Genomic DNA, 21,158 nt, shown 5'->3' on the forward strand with positions numbered 1-21,158 from the left:
AATGTTGTTCATCAAACTGTATTGTTGTGTTGTCTGTTCATAGTCAGGTCATGAATAACAACATTGCTAAATTGATGTTAGCATACTTCACACATGTTACATGCACTAACTAGTACTTGCATGCAGGTAAACTCATCCTCACCTGGTGCCTTATCCTACACCAATTGGCCTTAAACACACACACATCTACACACACTCTGTTCTGACCTGACTCATGTTCAACACACAGAACAAAGACTTGCACTTTCTGCCTTTGCCTCTCTAATTTCCTTAATCTCAGTCAGCACATGGTCTGACTTCCGTCATCTCTTTATCATTCCAAATAAATATTTTTGGATGGACATGTCTGTTTAATGTTGTTGTTATGGTTATTAAGCTAATTATCAATCATAGTAAATTTTATGAAACTGAAGGGATTGACTGTCTTTTTTGCTGATCTCAGGGAGTTGCACTGCTATTATTCATTCTTAATAATAAGGCCAAACAGAGTTGACCACTATTATTGTTCTGATTTGCGCACCACGTGACACGACTGCCCACCCTGTCTGTCTCTCCAGCACTGTGGTGGAATCTGGATAAAAGGGGCACAACTGGTAACAACAGGTCCCTGGAGCACAGCATTAAGTATAAGCCTGCTGTAATTAGGAGAGGAGGGGGAGGACGAGTTGAGTTCTGAGTACTGGACATCTGTCTCTAGCTTGCTATTTCTATGCCCTTGCTAAGAGTATAAAGATCAGGGGCAGAGCAGAGGTGGGTCGTAGCAAAATGGGGGCGCGGGGTCAGCCCTTAACACCTGTTTTCCAATTCTTCAGATAAAACACCTGCAGATTTAGAGGAGCCTGAACTCCCGCAGGTCGACCCTGATGATGACGTCGGTGATCTCATCCAACACAGTCTGCACATTCTTGGTGTCTATGGCACAAATGAAGTGGCTGTACATCACATCCCGTTTATTAATGTATTCAAACTGGCACCGGATATAATCTGCTGTCTCTTCATATGAGTGGCCGCCAGAGTACTCTGGGAAGCAGAGAGTGAGTCTACTCTTTCCGATCTTCTCCTCAAACAGGTCCTTCTTGTTGAAGAGAAGGATGATGGGGGTTCCTGTGAAGTACCTGTTGTTGCAGATGTTGCCAAACGTTATCATGGCCTCGCGCATCTGGGACATTCCGTCGTACAAGATGCGGTCGTAGTTGCTGAGCGATACACAGTAAATGATTGTGAATGATGATTCCCATATAATCTTCCTCAACCTACTAGTCTTATTCATCAAGCCCATGTCAAACGTATCGAAGGTAAGATTTCTGAAGGTGTACTGAGTGTAGAATTTAGTGGTTCTCTCGTATGCACGCATCACATCCTGCTGAGTCGGCACGTAGCTCGGCTGGCAGATCCTGTCCAAATCATCCAGATAGTAGGCAGCAGAATCATTGAGCTCATACTCTTGGGACCGACTGAAGCAAGCCTGAACTCCGCCGTCTTTCCACAACCTCTTAATCACACCTGTGAGCTCTGTCGACAACACCACTTCCTCCTTCACTGAGCTCGCCTGGGCAAACAGCTGGCTGACATCTTCCGCCCTTTCAGCATCCTCGAAATCTATCTTTAGCTGTCTCATAGCATCGATGATTGTCTGGATGAACTCGATGACGTTGTTGTACACCACCACCTTGTACTGTCTGCACTCCTCTTGTGAGTAGTCACCTTGGCAAATAATCTTCATCTGCTTTTGTATTGTGCTTTTCCCAGATCCATAATCACCATAAAAAAGTAATCTCACTTGTTTGTTGAAGTCTGCTCGCAAGTTTCTGTCTATCATTTTACTCCTCTCTGCTGCAGCTCGGTCCTCGGCGCTCATCGTACAGCCCATTCTTACCACCTTTTTGGTCAAGATCGAGATTTTAGCGATTCATGAGTTGAAAGTTGAAAACTGAACTTTCTAAGCTGGGAGAGAGAAAAATAGACTAGTCAAACCCCACAGGCTGATACTGAACTTCCGTCCACTATGTTAGCAAGTCCATGTAACTCAATTCTATGACACCCGACCCCGCCCCCCATAGGCTCCACCTAGGCTCTCATTCCACATACAAGAGGCCCAAATGCTGATCTCTGATAGGCTAAAACAGTAGTCATAAAAGGAAAAGACCTTTGGTTTTCAAGTGATATCTTGTTAACTCCTCCTGAGACCCAGTCCATTGATTTTGTCCTCTGTAGTGGACATTTGTAATTAGTATTTTTTTTAAATGTTATTTAAACAGGGACAATGCACAATAAACATTAACCTGCATTGTACACACACACACACACACACACACACACACACACACACACACACACACACACACATATCAAAATCCTTTCCTATGCAAAACATTACACAAAAAGGTGGAAATACTATTTAATTGCACCTTCAAATTAAAATAGGCAGCAGTAGCAGTAGCAGTATGATTCAGGCTTGCTAGAAGATGCAACAGAATACTGAATTTGCATATCTGTTGTTAAAGATATTTAATGTACAGTTTCCTTTGGTTCTTGTGCATAAAGCAGGCAAGTGTACACATATATCAGCTGAGTTTTTGAGACATTTGTGAGAATATCTCAAGACAGCCCCACTGTGTTTCCCATCTACACTAGGCACATCCGGTATTTCGGCACTTGCCAGTACACATACAAAAAAGGGGTCAAGAGTTTAATCAGAAATCAAAAGGTCTATGTTTTTGTAAATAAAGACTTGTTTGTTTTTTTTCAATGCTTTCTTAAAATGTATTCATTCATGAAGATCAAGAGAAGTGGCCTGGCACTAGCAAATCTGCCTTTGTGGATAAATGATTTAGCCATAACAATCTTTTTTTGTCCCGCATGAGTACAACATTTAATATTTGGGACGATTGAAAGTGTCTTAAATGATTACCATAAAGATCTAGCAATAATTGCAAGCAAAGAACAAATGTTCAAAATCAAACATTATTTTTAAAATGAGTTTCTTTAGCTTTTAATTAAATAAGGAAAGTGAGGCTATTTGGTTCTAATTCTGTTCGTCTGTATTTTTCCTTTTTAATGGGAAAGAGAAGAGTTCAGAGGACACTCCTTTCAATTTAGATTTTTTCTCTTTAAAATCGAGTTCATCTAGGGAGGCTATATAAAGTAAAAGGATATGTGGTACACATCACAGGCAACATTGTCTTTCATCATGTCCACCATTAGCCTACTTGTGGAATTTCCTTGATAATCACTAAATGAGTACTTTTTATACTTCACATTGAATTTATCAGTGATTGTATTCAAGAAGATTTTGTCTTGCATCCATCAAATGTAAAATAAACATATTTTCCTTTAAACAAGACCTGTGGAGTGAATTTGCTTATAAATCAGTTATCCAATTACCTGCTGATGAAATCCAGACAGCTTAATGGGTAATTTTGAAAGCTAGAAATCATATTTAACTGAAAATCTATCCCAAATTGGCGCTAGATTGGAGCAGGTTGATGGATTTGAGGATGTGAATATGTTATTCTCGCGAGATACGCGCAATAACCATAGCTGCACTCGCGAGACTTCGCGCCTCATTCTCATCAGAGCCCAGAAAGTGACGTTGCAGGATAAACAAACGGAGGCGAGGTGACTCGGGACAGAGGCAGACAGGAAAGGCAGTCTGTATCCTGACATTTTATGAAATATTTGGGATAATGCAGTCTGCCAAGAGGAGTGAAAGCGACTGGCAGGGGCTCGTCAGCGAGGTAAGTGGGCGGCGAAGACCGTGTTGTGCATGCTGCCGAGGCGGACTGCTTTAAAGACGCTCCCCGCTCCATATGGAACAGCTACTGCTCTAATACACCGTGGAACTGTTTAATGTCTCATAGAAAACTCTCACTTCTCCGTCTGCTCGCTTGAATGATTCCTCATTGATGGGGGTAAGCTAGCCTGCTACTCTGCTACTCTGTGAGGCCGATAGCATCTGGTGCAATAACTGCCCACCTCTTAAACAGGCAGATAACCCACTGCATTTAATTCATTCCAGCCCACAGAGAATCGACTTATATAAAATGATGAAATATATCTAATTTAATTTTAATACCTCCAAACCGCTTAAATATATGTGTAAAAACTAAACAGTGGCAACCACTTTATTAACTAACTTAAATTAGTGGCGTTGTAATGCAGGATGACACGCACAGGGTTGAGACTAAAATAAGACAGACTAACCCACACAACCAATATTAATATATTATTAGTAAAGTTAAATGTTAATGTGGCTGTGGTTGAGGAACTTCCACTTTGTGAATACAGGACATGACTGGTTTAAATAGTGATATGTCATGGTTATACAGCTGTTCTCTCTGAAAACTAGAAAAAAAAGATACTAACTTTGTGGCTTTGCAGAGCTGAAATTATGAAATTATTAGTTAAACATAGAAAATGAATTAGCAACTACAACACTTTGGGTCACTTTTTCTTAAACATAATTTGTAAAAGTTCAGTGATCAGAAAAACTGTCAAATGTTATTTTCCACTATTTTCTTACACTGTGTCAGGTTAATCAATAAAGGAAAATAATAATTTATCGCAGGTCTTCATAAGATAAAATCATAGTTGAGATGCAAACCATACTATATATTTTACACACACTGTCACTGTACATCAAGCTTCATGATAGCAGCTACTATTTAATTTGGTTTGGAGCTGGTCTGACACCTATCAAGTTTACACTGTGTCCTTTTACTGCGTCTTATCTTTATTTAAACACTCGGCTCCATTTGTTTTTCCACGTGTACGGAACTGGTCTGTGTTGGTATCATTTGTATAGTCAGGTAATTTGAACCAAAGGATAAGAATTTGAAGTAACTATGAAGCTCCAAAAAAGAAATTGGATAATGTATTTCTGAAGTCTTTCAGTGTTTATATGGCCCTGGAATCAACACATATAGCCTACAATGAACTGCCTAGAGTTTTATGTGTGATAATATCCTTTAACCTCAGCCTTGTGTGCTCTGTTCATTGTAGTTCCTGGTGTGTAAGCGGAAGCTGGAGAGTAAGAAAGAAGCTCTGCTCATCCTGTCCAAGGAGCTGGATACATGTCAGCAGGAAAGAGACCAGTACAAGCTGATGGCCAACCAGCTGAGGGAGCGCCACCAAGGACTCAAGAAGAAGTACAGGGAACTCATCGTGAGTAGTCCGAACTTTCAGTCTTTGTGTGTGTGTGTGTGTGTGTGTGTGTGTGTGTGTGTGTGTGTGTGTGTATGTTTACTGTAAAGATATTAGCAAAGAAGCATAGGAGCAGGGAGTCAAATGGGAGCTTTAACCCTTTATTGGGTAATAAATAATTATATTTAGTAACTTCTGTAAATATCCCAAAATATCCTTCCTTCCTTCCTTCTTTTCTTCTTTCCTTCCTTTCCTTCCTCCCTGCCTTCTTTCTCCTCTTCCTCTTTTCCTTTCTCCCTCCCTCGTTCCTTATTTCCTCCGTCCTTCCTTCCTTCCTTTCCTTCCTTCCATCTGTCCTTCCTCCCTCCCTCCTTCTCTCCTCCCTTCCTTCTTTCCTTCCTCCCTTCCTTTCCTTCCTTCCATCTGTTCATCCTCCCTCCCTCCTTCTCTCCTCCCTTCCTTCTTTCCTTCCTCCATCCCCTTTTTCTTCTTCCTTCCTTCCTTCTTTCTTCCCTTCCTCCCTCCCTCCTTCTCTTTCTTTTCTCCCCCCTACCTTCCTTCCTTCCTTCTTTCCTCCGTCCTTCCTTCCTTTCCTTCCTCCCGCCTTCCTTCCCTTCCTTCCTTCCTTTCATCCTTCCTTCCTTCCTTCCTTCCTTCCTTCCTTCCTTTCTTCCTCCCTTCCTTTCAATGAGTGTCCTATAAAGGGTTAAGCACTATGCATAATGTCATATTTGCTTATTGTATTTGATAAAAAGAATATATTGACCAAATTTTTTTTTTCTTCACGTTAGGATGGTGACCCCTCTTTACCACCTGAAAAACGCAATCAGGTAAGTTGTAAGTGGCTGTATTTGAGCACTTTATGACATTTCACTAATAAGAATAATAATTCTGTTTGCCTTCATTATGTTACAGTGTAAATGATATGGTGGTTCAATCAAACCGTTCACATGATATATTTCAGAAGACAAACAACCTCCTATTAATGCTTACTCTGTGACACTGAACAACAACTTTTTCATGAGGTCTATTTGCAGTTTGCAGACTTCTTATATAATTTGCCTTCACACAAAAGTTCAAGACAAGCCAGACAATTATGGTTAGGAATACATTTAAAGTGATCATCTCTGCTAAGAGTGCAAAAATACCTTTCTCAACCTCTTTGAAAAGCTACAAAATGGGATTCTGCTTGTACATGTTGTGTGTGTGTGTGTGTGTGTGTGTGTGTGTGTGTGTGTGTGTGTGTGTGTGTGTGTGTGTGTGTGTGTGTGTGTGTGTGTGTGTGTGTGTGTGTGTGTGTGTGTGTGTGTGTGTGTGTGTGTGTGTTTGTGTCAAGAGGACTACTCGGTGGTGTTTTCAAGGACACTGTGACAGCCCTGATTTAAGAGTTGACTGCTGTATAGCACAACCGAAAATGAGCCGTGTGATTTTTGAAAAGGATACATTTCGAGGGCAAGCAATACAAACGTTGTGAAAAGGATAATGCTGACTTTTTTTATAGAGAAATTGAGATTCTGATTGTAGAAAAAGAGTCACTGACCAATTACAGGCTGCAGTAAAATGAAAAAATGAACTATGGTTTAGACTGGGAATGGATAGCAGTATATACAATTTCATTTTCTAAAAGGTGGTACCTGTTGATTTATGTTGAAAACACTATATTATGTACCAGTCTTCTTAGGGATGTACATGTGCACTGTATCTAATTTGCAGTCTTTTTTTTTCATCAATACTTAAAATTCAGTTTTCAGATGTTTCTGATACTAATATTGAAATAATAAGACTGCTCTAACTGTGTTATAGGTGAGAAATCAGCCATAGCCAAGATATAGTTAAGTGTATTTTTTGTATAACCTGATCCTTCATCTCTGTCCTTGTCTGTTTAGTAGTGTGTGACTGACAGGAAACTGTTTGGCCGTTCCTCCTGTTTGTTTATATGTTTACTGTATTTTACTTATTTTGTGCTGAAGATGAAAGAAGTGGTAATCTAGTTGAATGGGGGTTATAGTTGGATCTCCACCCACCTTATAAGGAGTCAAATGGGCTGCTATTAGATATTTGGGTAACACTTTATTTGACACTTATCTCTATAACACATCATAAATATACTTATAATGCGTTATAATGACGTTATAGCGCCGTATAACTATAGTTATAAACACTCATAAATGATAATAATGCTTTACAACAATAATCATAACACACTATAAAACATTTTATTATGACTTATAAGATCAGGTATTATAATGCGTTATAACTGTTAACAACTCACTGACAATGACCAAATAGATAATGCATTATACATATATTTATGATGTATTATAATTGGCTTATAAACATGTATAACTATCATTATAAACACTCATAAATTATCATAAGGCTTAAGGTCTAGAATTATAATACTTAATGATTGCTGGTCCCTTGCTAACCAGTTTTTGTGGCAAGGATCAAAGGGTATTATTATAATTATATAGTTGTCATATATTAAAACTCTTTTATAATGCATTATAATCACTGGTATAATGCATTATAATGTGATTATAACTTATTGTAAATGGTCATTGGGTGCTTCAAGTAAAGTGATGAAACTGCTCAGGTATAGGCTGATATAACACTTTAGAAGCTGGTCATAACAGTTATAACGCATTATATTACCTGACCTTATAACGCATTATATTACCTGATCTTATAAGTCATAATAAAATGTTTTATAGTGTGTTATGATTATTGTTGTAAAGCAATATGATCATTTATGAGTGGTTATAACTATAATTATACAGCGCTATAACATCATTATAACACATTATAAATATATTTATGATGCGTTATAGCGATAGGTGTCAAATAAAGTGTTACCGATATGTGTGTTTTTTTTCCTCTTCTTTCCCGATCTCTTCTTCTCAGGTGAACCTGGCTCAGCTGTTGAGAGACTCGAGGGAACGGGTGAAAAAGCTCACTGAGGAGGTGAAGGAAGTGACTCAGAGGTTGACGGAGGCTCAGGGGGATAACAAGGTGAGGTTCACACAACGTATGCAGTTTTAAGATGTGACTTCATCAGTTCAACGTATGTGTATCTAATGTGTTGTTTTTTTTCACTCTTTGGCAGCTCCTGAGGATGACCATTACCCGACAGAGGCTCGGTGACGAGGAGGTCGGGGTTCGCCACTTCCCTGCCCATGAACGTGAGGGTCTGGTTCGTCAGCTGGAGAGAGCAGGGCTACAGGTGGACAGTCTCCCTTTTTTCCATCTTGAAATAACTAAGCACTGTATTCCCATTATCCCTGAATTAGATGATACTCAGATCTATATACTGCATTTCCAATACAGTTACAATGATGCTAGATAGGGTCAGTTTCCGGAATCTAAAATATTGAAAAGTTACTGGGATATATTGACTAGTTGGTTTAATTTCTTAATATCTGTGTGGATTGATACATTTAATTAAACAGGAATGTATCACTTTTGTGAGTCAGACTAGTTAAAGGCACTTCAAAGTTGTGTATTGTCCTTTGATTTAAGGCTTCTCTCTAATTTTTCCTCTATGCACTTTGCACACTTCAACATTGATATATAAAGAAATCCATCATAGAATCCTTTATTAAAAGTAGCCTTCAGAGTCTGTAATTAACCTCTATCTGCTCTAGTGGAGCCACTCAGTTGAAAGCAGTAGACAGTTGTTTTTCGCACAAGGGAGCTCCTAAAAAGTTGCTGAATGCTGAAAAACAGCGCTCTCATGCACTCTCAGCAGACTCCACCTGAGTAAACAAAGCTTTAAAATATGTTTGTCACTTCAACCTTTTTTTTTAGTTGCTTCTCTTACAAAACAGTTTTCGCCTGGTTGCCCTTTTTTCCAGATGGAAGAGATGGAGCACAACATGAAGGCTCTGACGGACGAGCTGCAGGACGTGAAGGCGGAGCGCACCGTGTTCAGGGAGAAAGCCGACCGACTCAACGTGGAGCTCAACCATATCCTGGGCAACCGCGAGGCACGCATCATTGATGTGGACGCCCTCTGTATGGAGAACAGGTGAGTGAGGAGTATCATCACTGCTCACAATGTTTCAAGCCTAAAACATTTCTTTTTTTTTTTTTTTCAAATCTCCATCTCCAGAAAGGCCATGGGGTTTTTTTGTGGTTTTTTTTTTACAAGCTCCAACTTCCAAACAGCCTTTACTGGATGTAAAATCATCAAGGAGATAAATGGAAAACAATAGTAGAAAAGTACAATATTAAAAAGAGAACATAATCACTTTTTACAGCACTTTGTAATTCTTTATTGCTGTTGGATTCTTACATCCTGATTTTTCTTTCACAATTCTCTATGTATATTTTTCCTCTAACACTTCAACATGCGGTGACTTAATGTTCCAATTTAGACTAATATGAGCCTTCAGGCCACACGTTGTCTTCATTCCCATTATGTCACTGAGCTGTGATTAACACAACAATGTATCTTTATCTTTTGTGGCAGTTTCAGACTCTAGATTGAAATATTAAGTCAACAGAAATGTATTACCGTTTTAAAAATCCTTGCATATTTTTATTACATGGTAATATTGTGGCTAAACTAAAATGTTTTCAAGTGTTCATTTGCCACAGCCTAATTTAAAATGTGTTCCTTATATACATGTACTTTTTGTTGATATTAGATAAGAGAGGTGGAGTCATTTTTGATTTTTTGAGACTTGGTAAAATTTAAAAAACTAGAGACCCTGTCAGTGTTTTACTGATGTAATATTTTTAGCTAATAACACTAATCAATATTTTACTAATGAATTAAAATAGGCTTGGTGTACAGGAGACATGAGACAGGAGGCATATATCTGAACTTATTTCAGTTGTTTCCCCATGTTTCATATTCAGAATATTCATGATGAGCTTCAACTTAAAATGTTAGTATCTTTTCTGTGTTTATTTCCCCTGCACCTTATCAGTCGTTTTAATATGTGCTTTGACTCCTCTGATTATGATTCCACGCCTGTTACTGCAGATACTTGCACGATCGCTTCAGCCAGCTACAAGAGGAGGTGAACCTGCTGAAATCAAACATCATGAAGTACAAGGTACGGATGAAACACCTCTGTTGAAATGTCAAAATGCAAAGCTGATATAGAGGCTGAATGAATCATGACCAAACATGTTGATTTCACTAAAAGAGGTTACTTCTATTTCAACCTTTAGCAGGCATGGAAAGGTAACTTTAATCTCCTTTTTCCCTCTTTGCAGACAGCTCTTGAGAGGAGGAAAAACTCCAGCATATACGGGAAATCAAACAGCAGTCCTCTTACCGGAGTCCTCTCAGCCAAACAAGGTGAAAACACAAACTGTTCAGCTCACTTTGAAATCTCTGCAAACTCTGTAAACATAAATATAAGCCAGATCAACCAATAGTGGAAAACCTGTAGAATATCAATAAAATACTTTCCATCACTTTTGTTTTACAGCATCTAAATTAGACCCTTGTTTTTACCCATGTCTCATTGCATTATTTAATAACTCCTACTTTGCCCGATCCTTCAAGCCACCGCCCAGACACCAGCTGGGTTACTAATTGTATTCTGAGTGGTGGAGAGCATCACTGGCAGGGAAATGAGCCTGCCATGATGACTGACAGTTGCTGGCAGAAGCAGCACAGTAGGCTGCAGAGTTAAAGTTAGGGGGATGTCACCTAGCAGACAGCTGTTTCCAACTCTCCATCTCCGACTTGCTCTTATCATGCTGTTTTCTCCTCCTTTGTTATATCACCCTGTTCTCCCTGTTATTTTTTTATTTTTTATTTTTTTCTGCAAGTTTGCTTGGTAATCTTTGCTTCATACTCCAACATCCTAAATAAGTGAGGTGATTTTTTCATCTGGCTTTGAATAAAAACTGCTCTCTGTTGATATATCTTCCTTATCCTCCTCACACTTCCTTTCTTTATCTATTTTAACCCCTTCTGCACTGTCCTCTCCTCCTCCTTCTATAGTCCAGGAGATGCTGCTGGAAGAGCAGGGCTGCAGCCTGCCGGCCACGCCTCAGTCCATCTCCGACCTGAAGTCCCTGGCCACGGCTCTACTGGAGACCATCCACGAGAAGAACCTGGTCATCCAGCACCAGAGGCACACCAACAGGTAATGAGAGGGCACATAAAACGCTGTTTCACTGGGATTATCTTTTAACTTAGCTGACATACTTGTAATGTTTGCCTACCTGTCCTAAGAATCCTCCTCCACCTCCAAAGCAAACACTATATACACACACACACACACACACACACACACACACACGCACTGATCAGTCTGAAAAAACTTGACCCATCGTATTTGGTCTGCAGGATCCTTGGAAACAGAGTTGCAGATTTGGAAAGGAAGCTTAAGACCTTGGAGGTGTCAGGACTATGGAGTCTTCCAGGTGGGTCTTGAGACTAGATGTAAGTGTTACGACTGGAAACAAAACTTCAAATTGTAACACATTACAGTTATTACAGCAAAATTTGGTTTGTCTATAAAATTATCAAGTCTATCTTTTGACAGTTATATCCATTTTTAAATGTTTTAGTGTAATCCAGCTAGTAAATGGGGATTTCTTTTAAGAATATAATAATAATATAATATTTAAAAATTCCTAAAGATAATTCACTATTCTCATCCTTTGTTTGTATGCACTCTCACAAAGTCTGTGCATCTGTATTTCTACATAGTCTTTGACCTAACTGGTACTTAATATAACTGTTACCATACCACACAGTTAGCAAACATGGCAGAGTGGGCGTGTCTATGTGTCTGTGTGTACAGTAAAAGCAGAAAAAAGAGAGAAAAAAACTCACCTTTGATAAACTGTGCCAATGTTATGGACCTTAGTGATTAATAATTTGATGGAGAAACATATAAACATATAAGAAAATGTTTTCCCTGATATTCTGCTTTTCATATATTTCTCTCCTATCTCTTATTTTATCATTGATGCCATTATGTGTAAAAATGCTCAGGAATATTTAGTTTAATTATTCTAGATAACCAAATGTTTGATATTTATTTCCTCTCCTTTTATTTAAAATCTAAATGCATTAGTACATGTTATGCTCATAACAGTGTCTTTCTCTCCTCTCTGGCTGCGTCTCAGGCTTGACCTACCGCGTATCTGTGGGAATTGGGAGTATGTATTCCTTCTGCCCCACTTAGCCCCTCCATGCCCTCCACTATGTCATGCCAGGACAAATCTGGGTAGACGCCCAGAAAGCGTGTTACCTCATGCCCACCGTACAATGTTTTGACTCCATTGACCACCCCGTTCATGTTTCTGTACATGATACCATTGACTGAACAGGCTGCCTGAATATCACACACTGATACTTTTGGTCCAGTGGGTCCGTTTTGAATTTGACACTCAACTTCGGTCGGGCTGCGGGATGTTTTAAAGGCAGGAGTAGACCTTTTTTAAGGCAGCACACTGCTGTTTTTGGGATCATTTCAAAATGTGTTCGACTGAAGGCTGTCATATTATAAAAGGATAAATAGCAACATTTGTAGAGAAAAAAGACTTTTAGCATGATTGTTATTTTTCTGGGAATCGAAGCCCGAGGAATTTTTTAGGATATGAGAGTGAAAATAAATGACACAATATTTTCTCAAAACACTCAATAAACAGCATATTTAAAAAATAAGAAAATCTTGTCTTGCTAAGGCAGAAGAGAATTGCTTCTCAGGTTTCAAATTTGCAATTAGTCATATTAATAGATCAGTGAAACATAATCTGCATCTAAAATAGTATCACAAACTCTATTTACAGCTTGAAAATCATTTACAAATGCAACAAATGCGACAAGACTGTCCTCTCGCACCAGAAAAATAGTTCCCCCTTTTACCCACTGGAGGGAGATGTTGTGCCGTGCATGAGCCAGCCCTGCTAGGTGGAGGGGCTGCGGCTGGATGGAGGTGCCCTGTCATGAGACCGTCATTCTCACCGCCATAAAACTGACAAGCATCCATTACTGAAAATGATTGCCCACATTACAAACACATTTAGGGGAATGTGCCGTTATTAGGGAATTTGTAGGCGAGGGCCCAGAGTGCCTGATGACCACGCTGTCCACCACAGTTAGGGAGACAGAGATATAGAGAGAGATGTGAGTGTCCGTGGCCTTGATGTGATATGAAGTTGTGCTGATGGATATTAAAGGCAAACAGGATAGGATGGAGAGCCTTGGCTTCCTAGGCTCGAAGAACACTCGAGGTGACTACGTCGTCTGCCGAACCAGAGTAGAGACGAAAACAATAACAATGACATCGATGCAGTGACTCAGATAAAGTTGTGATTGATAGAGCACCCACCCCCACCCCTTCACCCCTCAACCTCAGTCCTCCCACCACCACCCCCAGTCTGAATGGTTGCAAGCTGAAATGTAACGCGGCAAGTAAAAGCCTGTCAGTGCGCATTAGCTGTTGAAAAGACAGAGGTGAATACAGAATGCACCCGTACAGGGCTGTTCTAGTCCAGTGACAGACTTCTTCCAGTTAACATGAAGGCATTTCCTTGTCACCCGAGAAATGTGGATTTGACCATGTGACTCTTTGACAGACATGTACCCCTCTCTACTTTATTTGTGATATAGAGTAGGTATGAAGAGCGTGTTATCTCCCTGTATACGCATATACAGTACTTCCTACGTATGTGAGAGTTGAGGAGATGGTTAGAGGGCTGGACAGGCAGCTGCCAAGATAGTTTAAAACAAGTTGTCTGCACTTCCTGCCCCCTCATGAGTGCTGCCTGGCTGCTGGAGACACACTGCTGTGCTCAGTCTGAACCTTGCTCTGCATACTCAATAACCAACGTTGCCTTATTATTTGCTTTAAAAGGCACTCTGCAGAATTCCTCTAAGGCCCCTCTCTAAAACTAGAAGACTGTGCTCGGATGCAGCGGCACAGTCTTAAAGATACAGGCCGACTATCCGAGCTTAATGAAAGAGATTTATTGAGAACTGCTGACTCTGCTGCTCTGACTGCATGAAGTAGGATTTAAGTAATCAGGTATTTTGATCACAAAGTAACACATTTGTGAGCCAAGTAAGAGTTTAGATTGGGTGATATATAGCAAAAAATGTTTATATCTGGCTGTGATAGAATTGTCAACAGTTACTATCAATAAAAGAGATGTATCTATGTAAATATATGAATTTATCCAATTGTATTCAGTCATTGTGAACAATGTTGCAAGTCAGTGAGCGCAACTGCTTTCTGGCATTATTTGATTTACAAGGGTTTTTTTTTTTTTCATTTAGACATACATTTTTCTGGATAAGCGAAAAAACAAAACATTCCCTTCTAGTCATTTTATCTGTTAACACATTGTATTTCTAGAAAATGTATTATATCATGATTGATATCAATACATTATAATAAATACAATATAAATGTACATAAGCCATGAAGGACTATTTTACCCATATCACTCACCCCAGTTTCTCAGACCTGGGCACTAGCACTTTTTAAAGATTACTAATTAGAAAAATGACATCACTCAAAACATACTTCATAAGCAGTTTGAAACAATAATTTTATAATTCAAGGATAACTTTTTGAAAAACAAGATTAAGAGTCTGCAGTCATGTTAGCGTCTCTGTGAGGCAGTGCGTACGGCTAATGTCAGCATGCTGATGTTTAGCAGGTTTAGCAACGCTTTGTAAATCATCTTAGTTTAGTGTTTTAGCATCCAAACATGTTCTAATTAGCACTAAACACAATGTAGAACTGCAGCTGATGGCTTTGGCATTAAGGTTGCAGGTATGTAGATATAAACCCAAGATTTGGATAGTTGAAATTTAGTTGAAATGATGGCGCTTGATGAAAAGTTAATGGATCACCAAAGTTGTTGCAGTTCTTTCTACAAAATATCACAACAATCCATCCTAAGTGTCATAAGTGATATTTCAGTCTGGATGAAAGTGATGGACCTACCGATCAGCAGACCGACAGCGCTATCCATAAAAAATGATAAATAAAAACTACAAGGTCCATGTCTCTTTCTAAAAGAAATCAAGAAACTTTTTTTTTTTTTTTTAGCCAACCACAACTTTGTTGCTTCTCTTGACAACCTTCAGGATCCCAAAGTCCCGACACCACCCTCTCACTCACACTGTCCTCATGTCAGTGTAAACACTCAACATCCATAACAATATGGGCTGCATTCATAACAATATGGTCTCCGTTCACCATTCATGATTCCCACGCATCGTGTCACCCAGTCATCCATTTTCTCATTCTTCTGTTTGTTTTTGTGCCTCACACATGAATGGTCAGAGAAACAGGCTATTCACAGAGTTTCTGTATAGTCAAAGGCTGGTGTGCACTCTTACAGGCTTACGTGTGTGTCTGTGTGCATTCAGGTTTGTGTGTGTATTTGTGATGTCTGGTTTATAGTGCACAGTCTCCTATCAGTAGCATATGGTGTCAGCCTAAGAGGCGTGTAGCCATCACTAATGAAGACAGATGACAGGGGATGAAACCACTTCCTGTGAGCAATGCATATGCTTGTATGTTTGTATGCTGTGTTTAAGTACATACAACACAGGACCATACATGTGCTTGGATGAGCTCCATCCATTCATAACATACACCAAACTTTAAAACCATCCTCATGCTACTGTCTGTGTCTTTTAGTGCTTATTTGCACATGAAACTAACAAGGAGTTTTTTTTTGTGGTTGGGGATTTTCAGGGACACGGGACAGTATCACGCTGAATGAAAACCTTCAACCAGAGCTTCATCCCACACGTGCTACATCTCAGCCCAGAGTGCAGCCACCCAAAGGTGAGTGTGTAATTGTGTGCAACGGCCTACTCCTCTCATTGATAAGAGGACCCACAGCTAACGGCATAAACACCGCAATTAGCCGCCATGTGCTAAACAATCCTTGCCATCATCCATGTTTAACCCGGGTCCTTTCCCTTCCCGCCTCCACACCTCTGCGTTTCTCATTGGTGCAAGCTGCCCAAATGCCATGGCATTTTGGAAATGTGAAGCAAATTCTCGGCCGCTGACATTCAGAAACTTCTGCCGTGTTCTCTTTGAAAGGAGATGGGGGGGAGGGGGGGAGAAAGGAGGAGGGGGGGGCATAAATATGGATGCCAGCACAAGTAATGTTGCTTTCTTCCTGCGTGTTTTTGTGTGCACGTGTGTTTCTGTGGGGGGGGGAAAAATGTGGCTGGGAGTCTATGCGCAGTCTTTAACCTTTTTGTCTGCACATCCACAAATATGGGTCAGTAATCCCCAAAGTGAGAGCATATTTTGACGAAGAGGCAGAACTAAGCTGTTGCTATTGCCGAGATGCGGGGCGTCACACTTGTCTTGCGTCCCTTTGTCTGGGGCACTGCTGCTGCTATATTTAGCCTGTTGCCATGGAAGCACTTCAGTCACATAAGTAATTGAAATAACTTTCTACATTGACACAGTGCTCCAACTCCAAAAGAGGAAACTTTTTCTTATCTTTTCTTCTGAAAGTGTTTTTTAATTTTCTCACATAAAAAGACAACCTGAATGATAAAGAGCTAGACCGGTATGGCATTATAAGCCCTGGTGTATCAGCATGCATAGTTTATATTAGCTGTTCATCTGGTTTTCTTCATAGTGTGTCACATGTATAAACAGGGTTTGAATGTAGCCCCAACCTTTGTCTACTTAGCTCCTTGTCACAGTATTTTTTTCTACTACTTTGACAATAATATCTCAGTTTATTATGCCATTAACAGAAACAAACAAAAATATTATAATACAAGCTGGCTTTGAAATGCCACTCAACCAGAGTTCACTATTATTAGTATAAGTATTAATAACAGCAGTCTGAGAGCTGAAGTGACAAGTCTATTCACAGAAAATTAATCGTAACAATTTGGATAATTGATCATTTGTTTTTAGTCAGTTATCAAGCAAAATGCCAAATATTTGCTGGTTTAAGCTTCTCAAATATGACAATATTCTGCTTTTACTGAGACAAACTTTTTTTTCACTATTTCCAGATTTTATAAGCTAAAACAATTTAGCAACAGTAGATTCATTGATAATAAAAATGACCATTACTTGTAGTCCCAAATGGGTGTTAGTTGCAGTTGTTGGTAATGTCGCTGTAACTAATTTGCCTTTGCTGTGGTCATCACATGTGCTGATGTTGCCATCCAGCACAAATCAGCACCTTTACTTTGACAGAATGTGGCAAAAGTACTTATTTTCTGATGCACTGATGGCTGCAGTTCAAGTGAGCAATTAAAATGACCAGTCGTCTCATCTTCCTTCTCCCAGCTGTGTCAGACGACAGAAGTTCACATGAATCATCGTGGGAATGCCGCACCGCTGGCAGCGACCTTGGCACAGATGGCGTCAGCATGGAAAATACACCTGCGCTGCTCAGCGGCCTGGAGCCTCTCGGCGGGGTGGAGACGAATGGGATTGACAGGAGAGAGGGAGATATAGTGACCCTGACGGAAGATCGAGCCGCCCTAGAACTCGAGGAGGGGCGGAGTCCGGTAGAAGAGGCGGGCCATGAGGTGGAAGGAGTCGAGGATGAAGAATTGGGTTCCACAGTGGAGGAAGGAGAAGAGGCAGAGTTGGCGCTGGATGTCCCTCCCAGTGAATCAGACCTTTCATGGCTTTCAATTAGGCAAGCATCTGTTAATCATTCAGAGGTGGGTCATTTGCCCTGCAAGCCCCAGGACGATGGGTCCAGTAATGTACCTGAACATGTAGAAGCCTCAGAATCAATTCCAGAAAACCGGGCCACAGACATTTCGAGCACAGAGGATTGGAACGTTCATTGTCAGTCTGTGCAGAGTGACAACCTGGCATGACACTGAAAGACCCTTAGAAGCTTATTAAAATCCCCTCGCCTTTTTGCCGTTTATTGTGATGATTGCATTCATCATCCCCAGTTCTCCACAACGTATCCACTGCTCACTAGCCCCCTTTTTCCAATGAGGAGTTGTGTTTCAGTCAATAAAGCTGAGAGAAAACACTTTCTCAGCTAGCGTTGATAGAGCCGGAGGTGCACTTTCTATCTAGACGGGCTTGTTGCTGCGCAGGAACAGACAATCTCAAAATCAATGGAGTTGCATACTTCGTGCCCTACAGGAAAAATTTAGCTTGGAAAATAACAAATATGGCAGCTCCGACTCCCGTGCCCTATTTTCCCTCCTTGCTTCCCCCCCCCCTGTGATAAGATAATCCCAATTGTTTGCTTTCTTCTGCCTCCTAAGGGATGCCAAGAAGCTGAATGCTGCGTTTTGTTTTACCCTCACAGGGGGGGTCCAAATTAGCTCGCCAAAAGTTGTGATGAATGTGTTGTACCTAAGTGTAAAATTCATGTTAGAGATTCTATTGATGTCTGTTCATCTGTATAGGTGACTCTTGCAATTGTTAAGTTATTTTTTATTTTTCGTTCATATTTGGATGAGACTACATGTGCCTTAATGTGGAAATATTTACTGATATTTATAAATATAAATGCATAAACCTGCAGTATTGTCAGTTGTTGTTTTTTCTTACCAGTAAAGGTGAACGTCCTGGTGTAGGCATGTCAGTAGTCCTGGAAGATGTAAGTATTCAGAAGGAGTGCTTGATATTTTATATGAACCACAGACATGAATTCAATCTGATCAAACCTCTGACACAGAGCCCCGACTTTGTGAACTTGGTGTAATGTTTGTTTGAGCTTTAACACGCTAAGTGAGGTTTGTTTGATAGTCAAGTTCTGAACCAGAAAATGATCCCATTTCCTCAGCAAATCGCTCTGCCTAATTTCTAAGTTCACAAGGTTGATCTCTCATTAATTCTAAATGCAGCAGCCTCGGTCTTTTGATTGTTTTACAGATTAGAGCCGCTTTACTTGATTCTCTTCTTTCCAGCCTGTGGAATTAATTGTTTCTGCATCACAAATCTACATAAAGTTGTTAGTTTTTAATTGAATTTACATATCAAGTTTTAGAGAAATAAATAGTTTGGTTGTACAGTAGACATAAATACACTACCACACACACACACACACACACACACACACACAGACACAGACACAGACACAGTAAGCATGTCAATATTATTATATAACATTAAAAAAAAAGTTGTAGACACCAAAAGTTTTCCATCACTGTAAATCGATGCACGGACACACCCGGTTTGTCTTGCAGCCAAAGTCCAGAGCCCACTGTGTACTGAGAATCAGTGATGAGGCCTTCTCTTCCTGTGTGCAGGTGACAGCTGGCCTCTCCAGGCAAACACAGCGTCAAAGCCAGAATCCATGAACTGCTTATTCTGCAGAAGGCCACTTGCTATTTTTAATCCCTGACAAAAAATAGAGGCGAAGAGAGAAAGAATCTGAGCTAGGGGGCCGTGGTGTGCACCCAGTGTCGGCCCTGTGCCAGGCAGCTGATTTGGCACACTGCAACAAGCCCTTTTTTCCCCCAAGGAGTTTGTTAAGTTTATAAACCAGATGGAATCTGAACTAATGAAATTGCAAGATGAAACCAGCCTACCACTGGATTCCTTATAAAGATGCAATAAGATAAAAAAGAACTTCATTAATCCTGGAGGAAATTCTTGTGCCATCAACATGCTCCATACAACAGGAACACAGTGTAGAGAAAGACATTCTTAGTCAAATCTACATGTTATGTAAATTAAATATAAACACAAATAAAGAGAAAGATTAAAAAAAGAATCAAATATTAACACAGTGCAGCTATAGACAGAGATGTGACCCTAACCCAAAATAGAACAATAGTCATCAGTGATGGGTTGAAAGAGAAAATGAATGATAAAATGATTGAATGATGAATGCCACAGTACTGATAGCAGAAGCAGAACAGATGGGTTGAAGGTTGCTGAGAAGTTTCTGCACCATCCTCCTCTCAGGATTCACCGGAGTCTCTGGTTCAACTCCCAGAACAGAACCAGCTTTCTTAATGAGCTTGTTAAGTCTGTTGGCATCAGCTGTCTTCACCCTGCTGCCCTAGCACACTGCTGCATGGAAGATGACGCTCACCATCACGGATGCTGCAGATGTTGAATGACCTGAGACTCCTTAGTAGAAAGAGTCGACTCTGGCCCCTTTTTTGAATACCACATCTGTGTTCCTAAACCAATCCAGTAGTAACAGGTATTTGTAATCCTGAACCACGTGACAGGAGTCGGGAGCGTCCACAGCTCCCTGAAGTCCACTACCACCTCTTTAGTCTTTTATGGTGTGAGTTCACACCACTCCACGAAGCTATCCACCACCCATATATACCTACATTCCTCCTCCTGTGCTGAAATGTCCCACACTGATACAACCCACAATAGCCAAGTTATCCAAGAATTTCTGCAGATGATAGGACTTTGATGTGTACCTGAAGTCAGAGGTGTAGATGTGAAGGGGAAGGGAGATAAGACGGTGCCAGATATACATTTTTTGGCCCATGAGGTAGTTGGTTATCCAGGCCAAGAGTAGTGCATCCACCTGCATATCAATTAGTTTATTCTCCAGTAATGATGGTCACTGGAGAAGTCTGGAAACGTAGCCCTCACAGTGTTTCCGAGTGTCCAGCTGGAATAGGCATGCATACTACACACACACACACACACACACACACAGGGCTGAGAGGGGAGTAGGATGTCCAACTGTGATTCCACCAGTATGTGCAGTATGTGACATGCGAGGTCAGAGCCACTGGCCTGTCGTCATTAAGCTAGAGAGGGTGGGCCGTCTTGCGGACTGAGACATGTTTTCCAGAGACCGGGACCCTCTGCAATTCAGGTTGAAGATCCATTGGAGGACTCCACATAGTTGGGTGCCACTGCCCCTGAGGACTCTGGGGCTGATGCCAAGGTTTTGACCAATTTCTGATGCTTTGCATGCCTTCAAGAAATTAATGACCTTTGGATATTTGTTACAAAAGAAAGAACACAGTAGTGAGATGCATTTTCTAATTTAAGAAAGCTGTGTTTATACAATTAGACATGTGACAGATTGAATTTGGCAATATTTTTTCTGCCCCCTGCCCTTTTAAGATCCTCTTG

General features: G+C 40.4%; 2 protein-coding genes across 2 annotated transcripts; one reads left to right on the plus strand and one right to left on the minus strand.

The window, feature by feature from the left end:
- Positions 1-829: 829 nt before the first annotated feature.
- Positions 830-1,870, minus strand: LOC128383461 (guanine nucleotide-binding protein G(i) subunit alpha-1-like). Its single transcript, XM_053343079.1, has one exon. The coding sequence runs from the start codon at positions 1,868-1,870 to the stop codon at positions 830-832; it is 1,041 nt and encodes a 346-aa protein (XP_053199054.1).
- A 1,758-nt stretch (positions 1,871-3,628) lies between these two features.
- LOC128383702 (coiled-coil domain-containing protein 149-like) lies at positions 3,629-18,623 on the plus strand. Its single transcript, XM_053343299.1, has 12 exons — positions 3,629-3,737; positions 5,002-5,163; positions 5,934-5,972; positions 8,047-8,154; positions 8,249-8,365; positions 8,997-9,169; positions 10,133-10,205; positions 10,369-10,453; positions 11,108-11,252; positions 11,456-11,532; positions 15,834-15,926; positions 17,412-18,623. Exons 1-12 carry the CDS (start codon positions 3,687-3,689, stop codon positions 17,954-17,956), a joined length of 1,668 nt encoding a protein of 555 aa, XP_053199274.1. The 5' UTR covers positions 3,629-3,686; the 3' UTR covers positions 17,957-18,623.
- Positions 18,624-21,158: the final 2,535 nt, after the last annotated feature.

This window comes from Scomber japonicus, chromosome 22 (genome assembly GCF_027409825.1).
Source record: "Scomber japonicus isolate fScoJap1 chromosome 22, fScoJap1.pri, whole genome shotgun sequence".
Classification (NCBI taxonomy): domain Eukaryota; kingdom Metazoa; phylum Chordata; class Actinopteri; order Scombriformes; family Scombridae; genus Scomber; species Scomber japonicus.

Coding starts and splice junctions, on each gene's coding strand:
- LOC128383461 (XM_053343079.1), bottom strand. CDS start 1,870: ATGGGCTGTACGATGAGCGCCGAGGACCGAGCTGCAGCAGAGAGGAGT.
- LOC128383702 (XM_053343299.1), top strand. CDS start 3,687: ATGCAGTCTGCCAAGAGGAGTGAAAGCGACTGGCAGGGGCTCGTCAGC. Junction 10,206..10,368: donor CAAACATCATGAAGTACAAG/GTACGGATGAAA, acceptor CCCTCTTTGCAG/ACAGCTCTTGAGAGGAGGAA. Junction 11,253..11,455: donor CACCAGAGGCACACCAACAG/GTAATGAGAGGG, acceptor TTTGGTCTGCAG/GATCCTTGGAAACAGAGTTG.